Source organism: Diachasma alloeum, unplaced genomic scaffold (genome assembly GCF_001412515.2).
Source record: "Diachasma alloeum isolate Michigan unplaced genomic scaffold, Dall2.0 Dall_scaffold_00312, whole genome shotgun sequence".
Lineage (NCBI taxonomy): Eukaryota > Metazoa > Arthropoda > Insecta > Hymenoptera > Braconidae > Diachasma > Diachasma alloeum.
Genome location: NW_021680451.1, coordinates 202781 through 216297, shown reverse-complemented (window position 1 = coordinate 216297; position 13517 = coordinate 202781). Strand labels below are relative to the sequence as shown.

General features: G+C 44.0%; 1 protein-coding gene across 1 annotated transcript; it reads right to left on the bottom strand.

The window, feature by feature from the left end:
* Positions 1–10942: 10942 nt before the first annotated feature.
* LOC107039909 (golgin subfamily A member 6-like protein 22) lies at positions 10943–11803 on the bottom strand. The gene has a single exon (XM_015259767.1). It carries the CDS (start codon positions 11801–11803, stop codon positions 10943–10945), a length of 861 nt encoding a protein of 286 aa, XP_015115253.1.
* Positions 11804–13517: the final 1714 nt, after the last annotated feature.

The following is a 13517-nucleotide window of genomic DNA, read 5'->3' as shown; positions in this document are numbered from 1 at the left end:
TTCTGGCCCTACTGCCGAGTTACCGGCACAGGCAGCTCGCCCAGCCGTTAGAATCGACCGTGGCGCCCCACCTCTGTTGGGGTCTCATTTATTCTGGCTGCGAATCCTGTCAACTTGACCGACCCCGTTGGGATATCGACACTGCCGCCATTTCCCGGCATTCCCCCTACGCGTCTTGTTTTATCATTATATACGCTCACATTAATTTCAATCAATTGATAGAAAACAATGTTATAAACAGTGCAAATATAAACTAATAATTCGTCTATCCACGTTTATTGTGTTTTCAGATATCATTTCCCCCTTTTTAGCTCCAGAAAATGACAATCCTATTAGCCACGCAATAGCCACGCAAGTACCGTGGCTCCTGGATCACCAGGGTAGGAAAATTTCCACTCACTTGGTCCTTTGATTTTTGGCCTCTTAAATCGACGATGATTACCTATACACTGAAGTACCAATATGTATAATTAAGAAGAAGATACACAATAAAAAAATTGTTTCAATGTTCGATGGATTCAAAAACTGGTTTTCTCTGGTTTTCTTGCGAAGTACTTCACCCTCTGCATTTTCACCTCCAGAGAGAACTCGACTCTATCGTTACGAATGGTCAATTGTAAATCTCTTGGGATGATCCTGGTCTCCTTGTTTTTATGAGCACTGTTTTGGCACTTCCACTATTTTTACACTTTTTTATCTATGGTGATTGATTTATTTATTTTTTATCACAAAATTTAACCTCATCAATGGCTCAATATTCATCAACAAAAACTGTCATTTTTTTCTAATTGATAATCGACAGTTGTTAGCATTGATAATCGATATTTTTATTTTCGATTTAAAAAAATCGATACCTCGAATTTCGAGAAATGGTCTTTTTTTTAGTATAATTGACTAGCGCTGCCGCGGCCGCGACGTTGATGCCCTTTTATGCCCCCAAGTAGCAAACCTTGCGAAAGATATCTGAAAGTATACCAAAAAGGCAGACTAATGTCCGTCCAAAAGGTATCTTGCAGTCATACGATAACTTTTAGTTAACTTCTAAGTAACTTCTAGACACAAGTTACCTTTTTGGACAGACATTAGACAGCCTTTTTGGTATACTTGCAGATACCCTCCAGAACTGTGCTGCTTGGGCCTGTTCTCGTGTTTTTCCTTGTGAGTTTTTCATAAATTGATGATTCTGAGTGTGAAGATTAATGGAAACAATGCTTCACGGTTCAACACCTCTAGTAATTCACTAACTCTGTATTCAGTGAGTGAGCTTCTAACTATAATCATAATCGAAGTTCAATTCAGAGTGCAAAACAATAATTATTCAATTTCTCAAAACGCCGAATTTTTTTGTCGTCGCCACCCTTTTGATTCCATTTTATTTCGTCACAAAAGCAATCGATAATTTTGTTGGAAAAATTACATGATTGATTCTGATGCTTTTTTGCTAATTCGGAGTATCTTCTCCTCATTCATGATCTTTTTCACAATTTTATTCGACGATGCAATTTTTTCAAATTCTTCATAAAATCCCGAAATGCTTGTAAATTTTTTTTAAACTTCGAAATTTTTGGGAAATTGTTGAGAAAATCCAAGAAATTACACATTCCATATTTATTTTTTCAATTGATTGTTAATAATCATTTCCATGGCAAAAAGCAGTCTTGCTACTTATTGACTCCTTCCTGATCTCTTTGAAATTGAATGTTTAGTAAGTACCTGTATATATGTAAAAATGATGAAAACCATTATATATAAGCATCGACATTGAAGATGTACCCATAATTGTATGTAATAATTCGCATGTTTTTTGCAATTTATTTCATTTTTTTTTCATATAGCGAAATTACCCACGAGGTTCAAATACTCTAAATAAAAAAAAATTTCAAAAAACAATGTGACTGATGAAAATACTATGTCCCAATTTATTAGCTGCTAAATTTTTGTATGAATTACTTGCGTATGTGCTAATTCCTATGCTCACTGAATGAGATTTTAATCATGATTAGAATTCAACTTCTTCTCGAGCATTATTTAGAGAATGAAATGTTGGAATTCAATGCTTGTTGATACTCGGGTAAAAGTGCGTGCCAACACTGTTATAGATTCTTTAAATGAGTTTACTTCACTTCAGTTCATATCATGAACGTAATTGGTTGCTTAGAATGTCGTCACTTTATTTTTTTTGTGAATCTGAAATTCATATTAATGTTTCAGATGATACGACCCAGTAAACATTGGGCTCACAATTTGCTGGCAATTTGCTTGCTAATTTTCCGCAGTTTAGGAATAAAAATGTCAACATGATGACGACAAAACTTCAACAAAACTTCAACATGAGGCGGTTTCAGTGTTTGGTGAGGAGCTAGGTTTAGGGTGGTTGTGGGGGTGTGATTAGGGGTGAGGCCGGAAAATGAATTCTAACACTGTTTCATAAAATCACGGTTTAATTGTGGGGTCGAACCACGTCGTAAAATACTATATACACTTTATACACTTGTCACTCAAATTTAGTTCGTTGAGATTCTCAAATGAATAGATATTGTCTAAATTGATAATTCACTGTTGAAAATTGATGATTCACTATTAAATGTCTTTGATAAATGTCTATCGATAATTGCTGTAACGATTGAATCTAACTCAAATGGTGAGGAGCTGTACACGTTAAGAGACGCGTCGACACGCGCCTTCCATTGATCCTACTCTAATGTTTCGATAATTTACTGTTGATGTACTTGATTCCTTGAGAAACTTGTTACTTCACTAAATCTACGTTGATTTGACTCTAATTTTGATATTTTATAACATTTTTACTGAGTGGATGGACTGAACTAATAACTGAGTTGATAATCTATTACATGGCTGTTGAACTGCCAAGTGATTACTCTAACTGACTGACTACGTCGTACTACTACCTTTCCGGGTGATTCGCTGACTCCTGACTGTTGACCCGAAGGGTCCCGGATTGATTTCGAAGATTACCGACTCAATTCCCCGCTGAACTGATAGAATGATGACTATGTTTCAAACACCCCGGGGGCATTCATTATCAGAGATGATGAATTAATTGGTGAATTTTCTTTGGTGCTCTTCTGGATCTACTGGATTGTTGTTGTACTGTGCTCTGACTGTCCATGGCCTCGACTTGACGATTCCTATCTGGGCTGGTCATTTCGTGAGATGTTTGATGAGCTGGTTGATGACTAGTGAGCTCGGACTGGAGTCATTTGACATGACTCTGTACACTTTGTTGATATTCTCTTCTCTCTCAATGCCGGGGGCATTGAATATTCCCAATGTCGAGGGCATTGTATACTGTTTGGTCTTCTGCTTGGAGATCGACTGCTTGAAGATTGTCTGCTTGCAGAGATTGGCCTGAAGATTTTCGAAGGCCTCTGGTTTCTTCGTTTGATTTTCTCGGCTAATTTCGCTATAGTGGGATTCAGTCCGACTCACCGGAGTTGTAAGTTCCTGGTGAATGAACCCCAATTCTCTTAATCCTGAGCTGAGAATCGATTGTTGAGGTTTCTCGAAGTGGAATCGATTTGAATTGATGACAATCGATTTGTTGAATTGTCTTACATTGATGATTGACTAGACTTCCTTGATGATCTTGATTCGTAGTCTTTCTCTGGACTGTGCTGAGCTGAAGAAGTCGTAAATTCCTTCAGCCGAAGATTGATCCCTGGTCATCCACAATTTTGTTAATGGATGGATGATGAGACTACGATGACCTTGGTACTTGCTGAGCTCTACTTGATTCAGGCTTGACCTTGATGACAGACTTTGAAGTCAACTTGTTGATCAGCTGCTGGCACTGCTGGTGACAATCCCCAGTTGACGATCTATTGTTGTAATTTCTGATGTCGAGGATTGCTTGTTGGATCTCTCTGGTAGTGCGGACAGGTCCCGGGGGCGTGGACACCTGACTGTCGCCTGCTCTGTTGATGATCTCATCACTGTTGATGCTGGCTCGTTGATGATCATTCTCTTCGTTCGAGTCTCTCTGGGTGCTCAAGGAAAGTTTTCTCCTGGACGACGACTGAAGTGATTCAACCCAATGAATCGTTGATCTGGGTTATCTCTGATGACTTTACTCTCTTGTTGACTGTCGTCGTGTTGAGCTGCTTTGTCTCGTATGTTGATGTCGTCCACGTAACGACTCTTGATGAGGGTCTAGACTTCTACTGGAAGAGGGTGCCCTTTACAGGGGCGTAGATCCTCTCGTTGATGTGCTCACTGCTGATTTCCTCTGATATTGGTTTACCTCGGGAATAAAACAATGGATGAGGGCGGTATCATTTGTCAAATTGATAATAGAAAATTATACGTTAACCCTCGATCCAATTGTTTCCTGCGCTCCCGTGTTTGGAGCTGCTGATTCTCTGCTGGACGTTCGACTTGGCAACTGCGTTGATTTCTAACCAGTCTAGAGTCTGAACTAGGTGTTGGTGGTCTCGTGCTGGTCGAGCTGCTCGTGTTGCAGAGTTGCTTGTGTTGGAGAGCTTCTTCTAGCTCATTTTCGGTTGAATTTTGTTGGAGTTGTTTACTGGAACTCGCAGCTGCTTAATGATTTCATCGTCTCTCAGACCTCCATGATGCGGTATATACTATGCTGGAGGAAGTTCTGATGATACTGATGCCTCTTTCTCCTTGTTGAACTTTCTGATTCATTGAATCTCTACAGATCGAAGGATTTGACTCGTCAATTTGTTGAAATTGATGTCTTTAAATGGTGATTTTCTGAGCACTGATGCTGATGTCCTTGACTGAAATCGAATGATACAGTGCTCATTTACTCTCTGGTCGTTGCTCATTTGGTCGTTGGTAGCTCTGCTTTTTCTTCTATGTTGAATGGTGAATTAATTTGTTGAATTGATGATTTTTCCTGGGTCCCTGCTATTTGATGAAGCTCTATCAGTTGCTCGTTTGAAGGTTTCCATGTGCGCATTAGAAATACCCTCGCTGAACAACCTTGCAATTGATTGTACGTGTTAGTATTCAATCATTGCTTTATGTTGGCGCCAACGTGTTCCTTTTCTGCTTGATGTCTGGACGTGACGAGGTGAGCCGCCTTAGTCGTCAGTCCCTCTGATAGTGTTGATTAGACCAGGATTCTTGAATCGGTTTATTCCAATTCTTGCTGTCATGCGAGACTTTTTTTTAACTGTGTGGGTGTTGAATTTTGCTTCTTCAGCCCATTCGTCTGGTTGAAGATTGCCTAGCCTCCCTCTGCTATTGTGATCTGGATTGATTTCATCAATTCTCCTTCTCTCCAACGTTGACGACCTTCCTTGGAGGTATAGTTGATGGATTATCTGTCTCTCTGAGGTCGTGACTCCACGTGACGGGCACTTGAGGACCTGCTGGTGCTGTTCTTCCTTCTGTTGAGCTCTGATGAGCCTTCTGACAACTCTAGAGAGGCGTAAATTCTCTCATTCGAAGTTGAGCTCGTTGTTGATGATTGCTAAAGGGAGAAACACAGGGTGAGAGACGTATCACTTGCCATAATAATGATAATAGGAAAGTGGTCCTTAACTCTCAGTCCTGGAATCTCTGGTTTTCCCCTTGGCTTCGNACGTTGACGACCTTCCTTGGAGGTATAGTTGATGGATTATCTGTCTCTCTGAGGTCGTGACTCCACGTGACGGGCACTTGAGGACCTGCTGGTGCTGTTCTTCCTTCTGTTGAGCTCTGATGAGCCTTCTGACAACTCTAGAGAGGCGTAAATTCTCTCATTCGAAGTTGAGCTCGTTGTTGATGATTGCTAAAGGGAGAAACACAGGGTGAGAGACGTATCACTTGCCATAATAATGATAATAGGAAAGTGGTCCTTAACTCTCAGTCCTGGAATCTCTGGTTTTCCCCTTGGCTTCGGCTGATGATGGTCTTCTGGTTGGTTGATTCTCTGCTCTCTCATTGATCAGCTGATTGTTGAGGCTCTCGGTCATCTCTAAAGACCCTGGACTTCGATGCTGAGGGTGATCAATGAGGTTGCTGTTGAATTACAACTCTTGATTGCAATTCACTCGCTTGTCTCTTGTTGAATGTCTGCTTGCTGTCCATCTGCCACTAGTGGTGGGGATGTTGATGAATTGTCTGAAGAACTTGAAGATGTTTATGTCTGCTGATGCTGAGTTGAACGTCTTACTGTGTTGATGCCTCTTGCGCAAGATTCCATAAGTCTTATCAACTGCTTGAGGCTCTTAATTTCCTTGGAGTTCTCAAAAATTCAATTCGAACTGCTTGAGGTCTTCATCAACTACAAATTATTTCAGTATGTATGTATGTATTCTTTATTTGATTCCCCTAGGGGATACAAAGAGCTTGCGTTTCCAAAAAACATCATCACTCTTATCACTCTCGCTCTTCTCCTCAACTTCAACTTCCCACTCTTGCATCCATTTTTCCCCCTCTCCGCTCTCATCCAATATCTCACACACTCTCTCCCAAGTCGTCCTGAACTGTCCATCCTCTCCCACACACTCTTCCATCACATGCACCCATGTCTCATCCTCTCCCCTGCACTTCCTACATATCCTTCCCTCCTGCCCGTCTCAAGATTTCTCCCCTCTCAACCCTTGACCAAGCCTGAACCTCGCCACGCTACTCCATCTCTCCTCTCCCCATCCCCTCTCTAAATACCACGGTATACCTTCCACTGCCACTCCTTTGTAGTACTTGTTTGAACCTGACATCATTATCCTTTCCCCCCTTTCCCTCTTGCATTTCCCTATCCATCTTTTCTACCTGTTCAAACGTCTCCTTCCCTGCCTCGCCGCCTGCTCATTCCGCCCCCTTCGCCACTAAGCCTCTTTCACTTCTGAACCTCCTCCTTCCTTCTTCCCAATTCGACACCTCTCTCTTACTCTCCCTCCCTTCGATCTCCCTCGGACACAACCTAGCTAGCTCGCTCCCTTCCCCCTTTCTCAATTTCTCCTGAAACCTCCACGCCCTCCCCGCAGCCCTCAATCTCAACTTATCTCTTTTCAACTCCTCCCTTATCAAATATCCCGCTACTCCTCTCCCAACCCCCAAAACCCATCTCATATACCTTTCCTGCATGCTCTCTATGCCCTTTCGCTCCACCCAACCCCATATTTGCGAACCATACTCCATGACCGACCACACCAGTGAGTCAAACAGCCATAACCTCCTCTTCCAGTCCTTCTTAAACCTTCTTTTACCTATTTCCCATACCTGCCCCATCAATTTCCCTGCCTTTCCTATCCTATTATTTATCTGACTCTCTTGCCCCCCATTACTTTGCAATTTATAACCCAAGTAGCAGAACTCTTTCACTTCCTCAACCTCCCTCCCCCCCAACTTCCAAATCTCTTTCTTCACTCTACCCCTCCNCCCCCCCCCCCCTCCTCTCCTGAACATCATGACCTTCGACTTATCCACGTTTATCACCAAATCCCTCGCCGCAATATATTCCCCCATACACCTCATGACCATCCTTCTTCCTGCCTCATCCTTCGCCAGAACCACCATATCGTCCGCATACACTAGCGAGAATACCTTCTTCGCTCCCAATTCCGCCCCGCCTTTCCCCTTCCCACTCAGTTCTTCCTCCAAGTCCGCCAACAAAATGTTGAACAGAATTGGGCTTAGAGGACACCCCTGTCTTACTCCCCTGGCCGTCCGAAATTTCTCTGATACCTTATCCCCCACCCTCACTTTGCTCGCCGCTTCCCTGTAAATCTCCTTTACCCTTTCCACTAATCCCTCTGCTACTCCTCTCTTCAGCATCGTCCTCCAAAGCACGCTCCTGTTGACCGAGTCAAACGCTGCTTTCAGGTCGATGACAAAAGCGAGCAGTTTACCTCCCTTTTCCGCCAGCTGCCGGTTGACCAAGTAGTTCAGCACATAGATATCATCTATGGTCCCCATCCCTCTCCTGAAACCAGTCTGATTATCCGGAACCATCCCTTTCCTCTCCACTTCCTCTTCCACTCTCCTCGTCAGGACTCCCGCGTATACTTTGTAGAGAGTTTGCATCAGTGTAACTCCTCTATAATCCTCCACTTTCTTCCCTTCCCCTTTTTTCACAATCGGAGCTAACAGTCCCTCCTTCCACTCCTCTGGCCAGCCCTCTCCCCTCCATACCCCGTCACATATTCGCCAAGCTACCCTTTTTATTCCCTCCACTCCTTCCTTCCACACCTCATTTTCTATTTCGTCTTCTCCTGCCGCTTTTCCACCCTGTAACTTCTTTAACGCCTCCTCTACCTCCTTGAACGACAGTCCCTCTTCAACTTCTCCCGCTATCCTTTTTCTTCCTTCACCTACTATCCTCCCTTCCACCCCTCCCAGCAACCTCATACAATAATCCTGCCGTTCCTTCACNGCCATTCCTTCGGACTGATATCCTCATTAATTCCTTTCCATACGTTTCTTTCTCTGTTTATCACCTCCCATACCTTACCTTCCTGAATCGCCATTTCCACCTCCTTTTCAAATTTAATCCTTTCCTCCTCTCTCTTCCCCTCACATAACTTGTTGTAGTCCCCTTTCTTCTTCCTGTATTCATATCTCTCTATCATTCCTTTCCTAACTTTCCTTAGCGTCCTCCTCACCTCCCTCTTTTCCGCCCTGCATTCCTCATCCCACCAGTCCCCTCACTTTTTGTTTTTTCTCGTTATACCACCCTCTATTTCCTCTTTTATTAACTTTACCCTTTTCCTCACCTTTCGGATCCGCTCATCAATCCTTTCTCCCTCCCACAATACTCTCTCCAGCTCCCGTTTGAGCAAGTCCTTCTCTTTCTCCCACCAACGTGATATCTTAATTACCTTTTTCCTCTTATTTCCTCTTTTTCTCCACCCCCCCCCCCATATCTCATTGACACTACTAGCGGAAAATGATCCGAGTCACACCTCTCACCCACTTCCATTCTCTCTAGGGGGTGGGGGGGGGGCAAAACGGACCAAGGGGGCAAAACGGACCCCTGGGGGCAAAATGGACCCCTAAAAAAAAGTTTTTTTTTTCTCACGAATAAAATTTTCCAAAATTCATCACTGAATAGGAGGGGTGAGAATGATGGAGGAGGAGGTGGTGGTCGGTGGGTGATGGAGTTAGACGCCAGATACTATTTTTGAACCAGTTAAACCCCGCAGGAAAGTTTTTTCTTTCAATAATGACACCTTTTTCACTTCGTAATTGACTTTTATAATTTATTATTAGAGGTGAACGTGAAAAGTATACTGCCATTAATGAAAATTGAGAACAACATCATGGTAAGATAACTTCATTCTAATGAATACGAAAATATCCACGTTCTAATCAAAAGTCTTGGTGAAATTGGATGGAATGATGATGAATAAGAACAATGATGATTAATAACAATGATGATTAATAACAATAATAAATAACTTCCATATCCCGGGAAGTTAATAATAACAGTGATGATTAATAAAAATAATAAATAATAACAGTGATGATTAATAACAAAAATAAATAATAACAATGATGATGAATAACAATAATGAATAATAACAAATATAAAATATGAGGTTAGTAATAAATAATAAAGTTTTAGTCTGATTCTTTGCACTCGTCACAAAAAAAGTACGTGGGTCCTGCATTTTCATCAATGTTAGCACAGGTACAATGAGCCCAACCGTTGCAACTCTGGCACTGAATCCACTCCCCACCACTGTCATAAAAACGTTTTTCACAATAAATGCATGGAACATTGTCTGCATCATTGGATTTCTTTCTGATTCCCCTCAAACTTGCCCCCCGGCCCGTTTTGCCCCGTTGGTCCGTTTTGCCCCCCCCCCCTCCCCTATTTGTAATCTTCCTCGCTCATCCATCAATACATAATTTATGACTGACCTCTTCCCCCCTCTCTCAAATGTGTACTCCCTCTCTTCATCCCCCACGCAGCTTCCATTCACTATTGACCACCCCTCCTCATCCAGTACCTTTATGAGCTTTCTGTCTCCCCCGTTTACCTCTTTATCGCGAGTTCCTAGAGCCAAATTCCCCCCCCCCTCCTCCTCCTGCCATAATCCACCCTTTATGCCTGTTCTCACGTTGAAATCCCCTCCTATTAACGTTAACCTTTCATCCTTCTTCTCCATCACCTCTTTTATCCTTTCCAGCTTCTGCTTTAGGTCTCCATTAACGTATAGCCCCACTATCTTCACCTCTTCTTTCCCTACTCTTGTTATTCCCTCTATCCACCCCTCCCTACCCTCCTTGTCTACTTCAAAACCCCCCCAATGCTCTTCACACCGTTCCGTCCTGATTCCCATCATCACTCCTCCCATTAATCAACCCCTCTTGTGCACCTTTTTCGCCGCTTTTACCTTCCATCTATACCCATCTGGCAACCTCGACCTCACTATCTCCCATCCTTTTTTGCTTATCCATGTCTCTGAAAACACCATCACATCCCAATTACCCAGTTCCTTCGAAAAACCCCTATCTTTATTCGTCAAACCCAATACGTTCCAAAACGCCACCTTCCAAATCCCCCCTTCGTTCTCCTCCCCGCTAACTTCCCTCACTGAGTTACCTCCATTTCTTCCACTATCGACTTGTTTTGCTCCTGCATTCCTACATCCCCCCCTACTACTTTCACCTGCTGTCCTCCCCCCTTCTCTTCTGAAAAACCGCTTCACCCCTACCCCCTCCCGTACTACTCAATCCTTCTTTCCACTGTACTCCCCTTGCATTCCACAAACCTCCTTTTACCTCATCCCATTTCCACAACTCATCATCAATCCATACTTTTCCCCTTCCTATCCCTACTACCTTATTTAGCCTTCTTTCTATCTCTCCCACCCTCTCTATTTCCAATTGCATCTTTCTCTCTTCATGAGTTAAGTCACTTACAATCCTCTCCCACCTTCCCTTCAACTTTTTCCTGCATTCCATAACTCTTCCCCTCTGCTCTTCATTCTCGAACCCTATTAATACTGAACTAGCTCCAAACCTATCCGTTCCCCCAATTTTGCGTACCCACTTTATATTTGCCTCTACCTCCAGTACATTCTCGATTAGCTCCTACACCTCCCTCCTCACGTTCCCCTCTCCCACCATTATTTTCCTGATTATCAAATTCTTTTTTCTTCTCTCCCTCTCTAGCTTCTTCTCCCTTATTTCCAACACCCTTACCCTTTCTTCTACCTGTGGATTCGCTTGTTCTCCCCCCGGTACCCCCCTCATCCTTGCTTCCTCGTGCCTTTAACTCCCCTACTGCTTTCTCTAGCTGATCTATCTTCTCGCTTTTCTTTTCCAACTCTACCATCCTCCTAGCATTCTCTTCCTCAGCCTTCCTTCTCTCCTTCTCCGATTCCAGTGACTGTTTCTCCATGTCGCCCATCTTCTCCCATATTTTCTTCTTTTCCTCACCCCACTTTTCCTCCCACTTCTCTATGCTCTCCTTAACCTTCTTAACCTCCTCCCTCGTCGCCCCACTGTCCTCTTTCACTTCCTTCAGCCTTTCAAACGTTTCCAATCTGAAAGACTCCATTGTCCTTACCAGCATTTCTATTGCACTCTCTTGCCCTTTCTTCCTTATCTTGCTTCTATTCCCTCTACCTGAAGAATCCTCCGAATCCGAGCTTCTCATCCTCTTCTCACTATCCTCTGCCGTCCTCTTCTCCTCTTCCTTTCTTTCTCTCTCCCTTTTCCTATCCTTTTCCCCCCCTGCCAACGCTGCCACTCTACGTTTCCTCAGGTTATTCCTCAGCTTCGCTTCCGCCTCGCTCATTCTTCCCCTCCTCCTCACTTTCAACCTCTCTGACTCCGAGTCCTCTGCTGACGCTCCCACCGACTCGTATACTGACGCCATATCTTCTGCCTCCGTCTCCTCCGCCCCTCCTGTTTCGCCTACCTCGACCACATCATTTCCCCCTCCTGACCCCTCCCCTTTTTCCTCTCTATCCTCCCCTTTCTCACCACCCTCTCCGTTACCCGTCAACTGCAGTGACGCGCACGACCTCTGCCAAAAGGAGCTCATTCCTCCTTATCCACACCTTTCTTCCTTACCCACGCTTTTTCTCCCGGCTTTCCCTTTCTCCCGCTTTCTCCACACCGCTCTGCCTGTCACACTTCCCCCTTGCCCTACCCTACCTCTTCTCGACCCTTCGCCGTACCCTTTTTAAACCGCTTCCTGCCCTTCCTACTTCCTCTCTGCCCTCCCTTTCTACCTTTCTCCCCCTTCACCTATATCTCCTCCTAATCCCACCCACCTACGCTCTTGAAACCACCTGTTTCGCCACGTTTTCCTCCCTAACCTCCAACCCGTTCCCACGCTCTCTCACCCGATAACTACTCACACTCTCACTCACACTGCTCCTTTCACGCCCCCTTCGTTCACTCTTTTATCCACCCTTTAAAAACACCTCCCACACACCCACCCACCCCTTCACTGTTACTCAAAATATAATAAAAATGAACAAAAATTTTCCGCGACCACTATACCCATCTATCACCTCGCAGTCCGGAAACGGAAGTCGATTATTTCAGTAGATGATCGATTATCTGCTCGATGAGTTTCTCTGGTGATGTTGATGCTCTGGAGTCTGGTCTGGGTAATATACCTTTTTTCAGTTGATTGAAAAGGATTATTGAACTCTTTCCGTTGAGATGATTCTCCATCAGATTTCCGAAGATCAATGCGTTGTGATTAACTAGATTGGAGTAATTCTGCTGAGTTGCTCGCCACTCTTCTCTACTGAGTTGATTATTCTGCTGATTGCTGATGTTCTCTTCTATCTCATTGATCTCTGATTGTTGAGGTTCACTACTGCTGTTGATCTGCTGGTACTATCGTTGGACATGATCAATGAGATGGTGAATGAACTGACTTCATTCGTTGTCTGTTGAATCGCTGTCTGTTGAATCGCTGTCTGCTCGTACTTCCCCTGGTTCCTTGTACTATGAGTGGTCAGGGCTTTTTGGTGGAGACCTTGGTCGGCTTGGAGGAGGGCTCATGGTGTGTGAGCTACCTCCATGGATGAGAGTGTGATGATTTCCTTGGCACTTGTGGCATGTCTTAGTTGAAGTACACTTCTTCTTACGATGAGGTCCCAGGCAGTTGAAACAGAGGCTCTTGGCGACCACGAACTCGTTCCTCTTGACTGGCGTCAAGGCGTTGAAGTTCTTACATGCTGCGATAAAGTGCTGGCCCGTACAATAGGCACAGCATGTCTTGGGAAACTGCCCAGCTGGCTTTNACACTTCTTCTTACGATGAGGTCCCAGGCAGTTGAAACAGAGGCTCTTGGTGACCACGAACTCGTTCCTCTTGACTGGCGTCAAGGCGTTGAAGTTCTTACATGCTGCGATAAAGTGCTGGCCCGTACAATAGGCACAGCATGTCTTGGGAAACTGCCCAGCTGGCTTTTTATCTTCTTGATGTGGAGTTGATGCTTTATCGGAGTTCTTCTTCTTGCCTTTGGTGATGTCCTCTCTAGTTCTTGCAAGCTGACCCTTCAGTTGACCGATGCTTCTGAGGCATTGCCTTTTTGTTGACGCAGCTTGCTCATACAGTCTCTCAGTGAT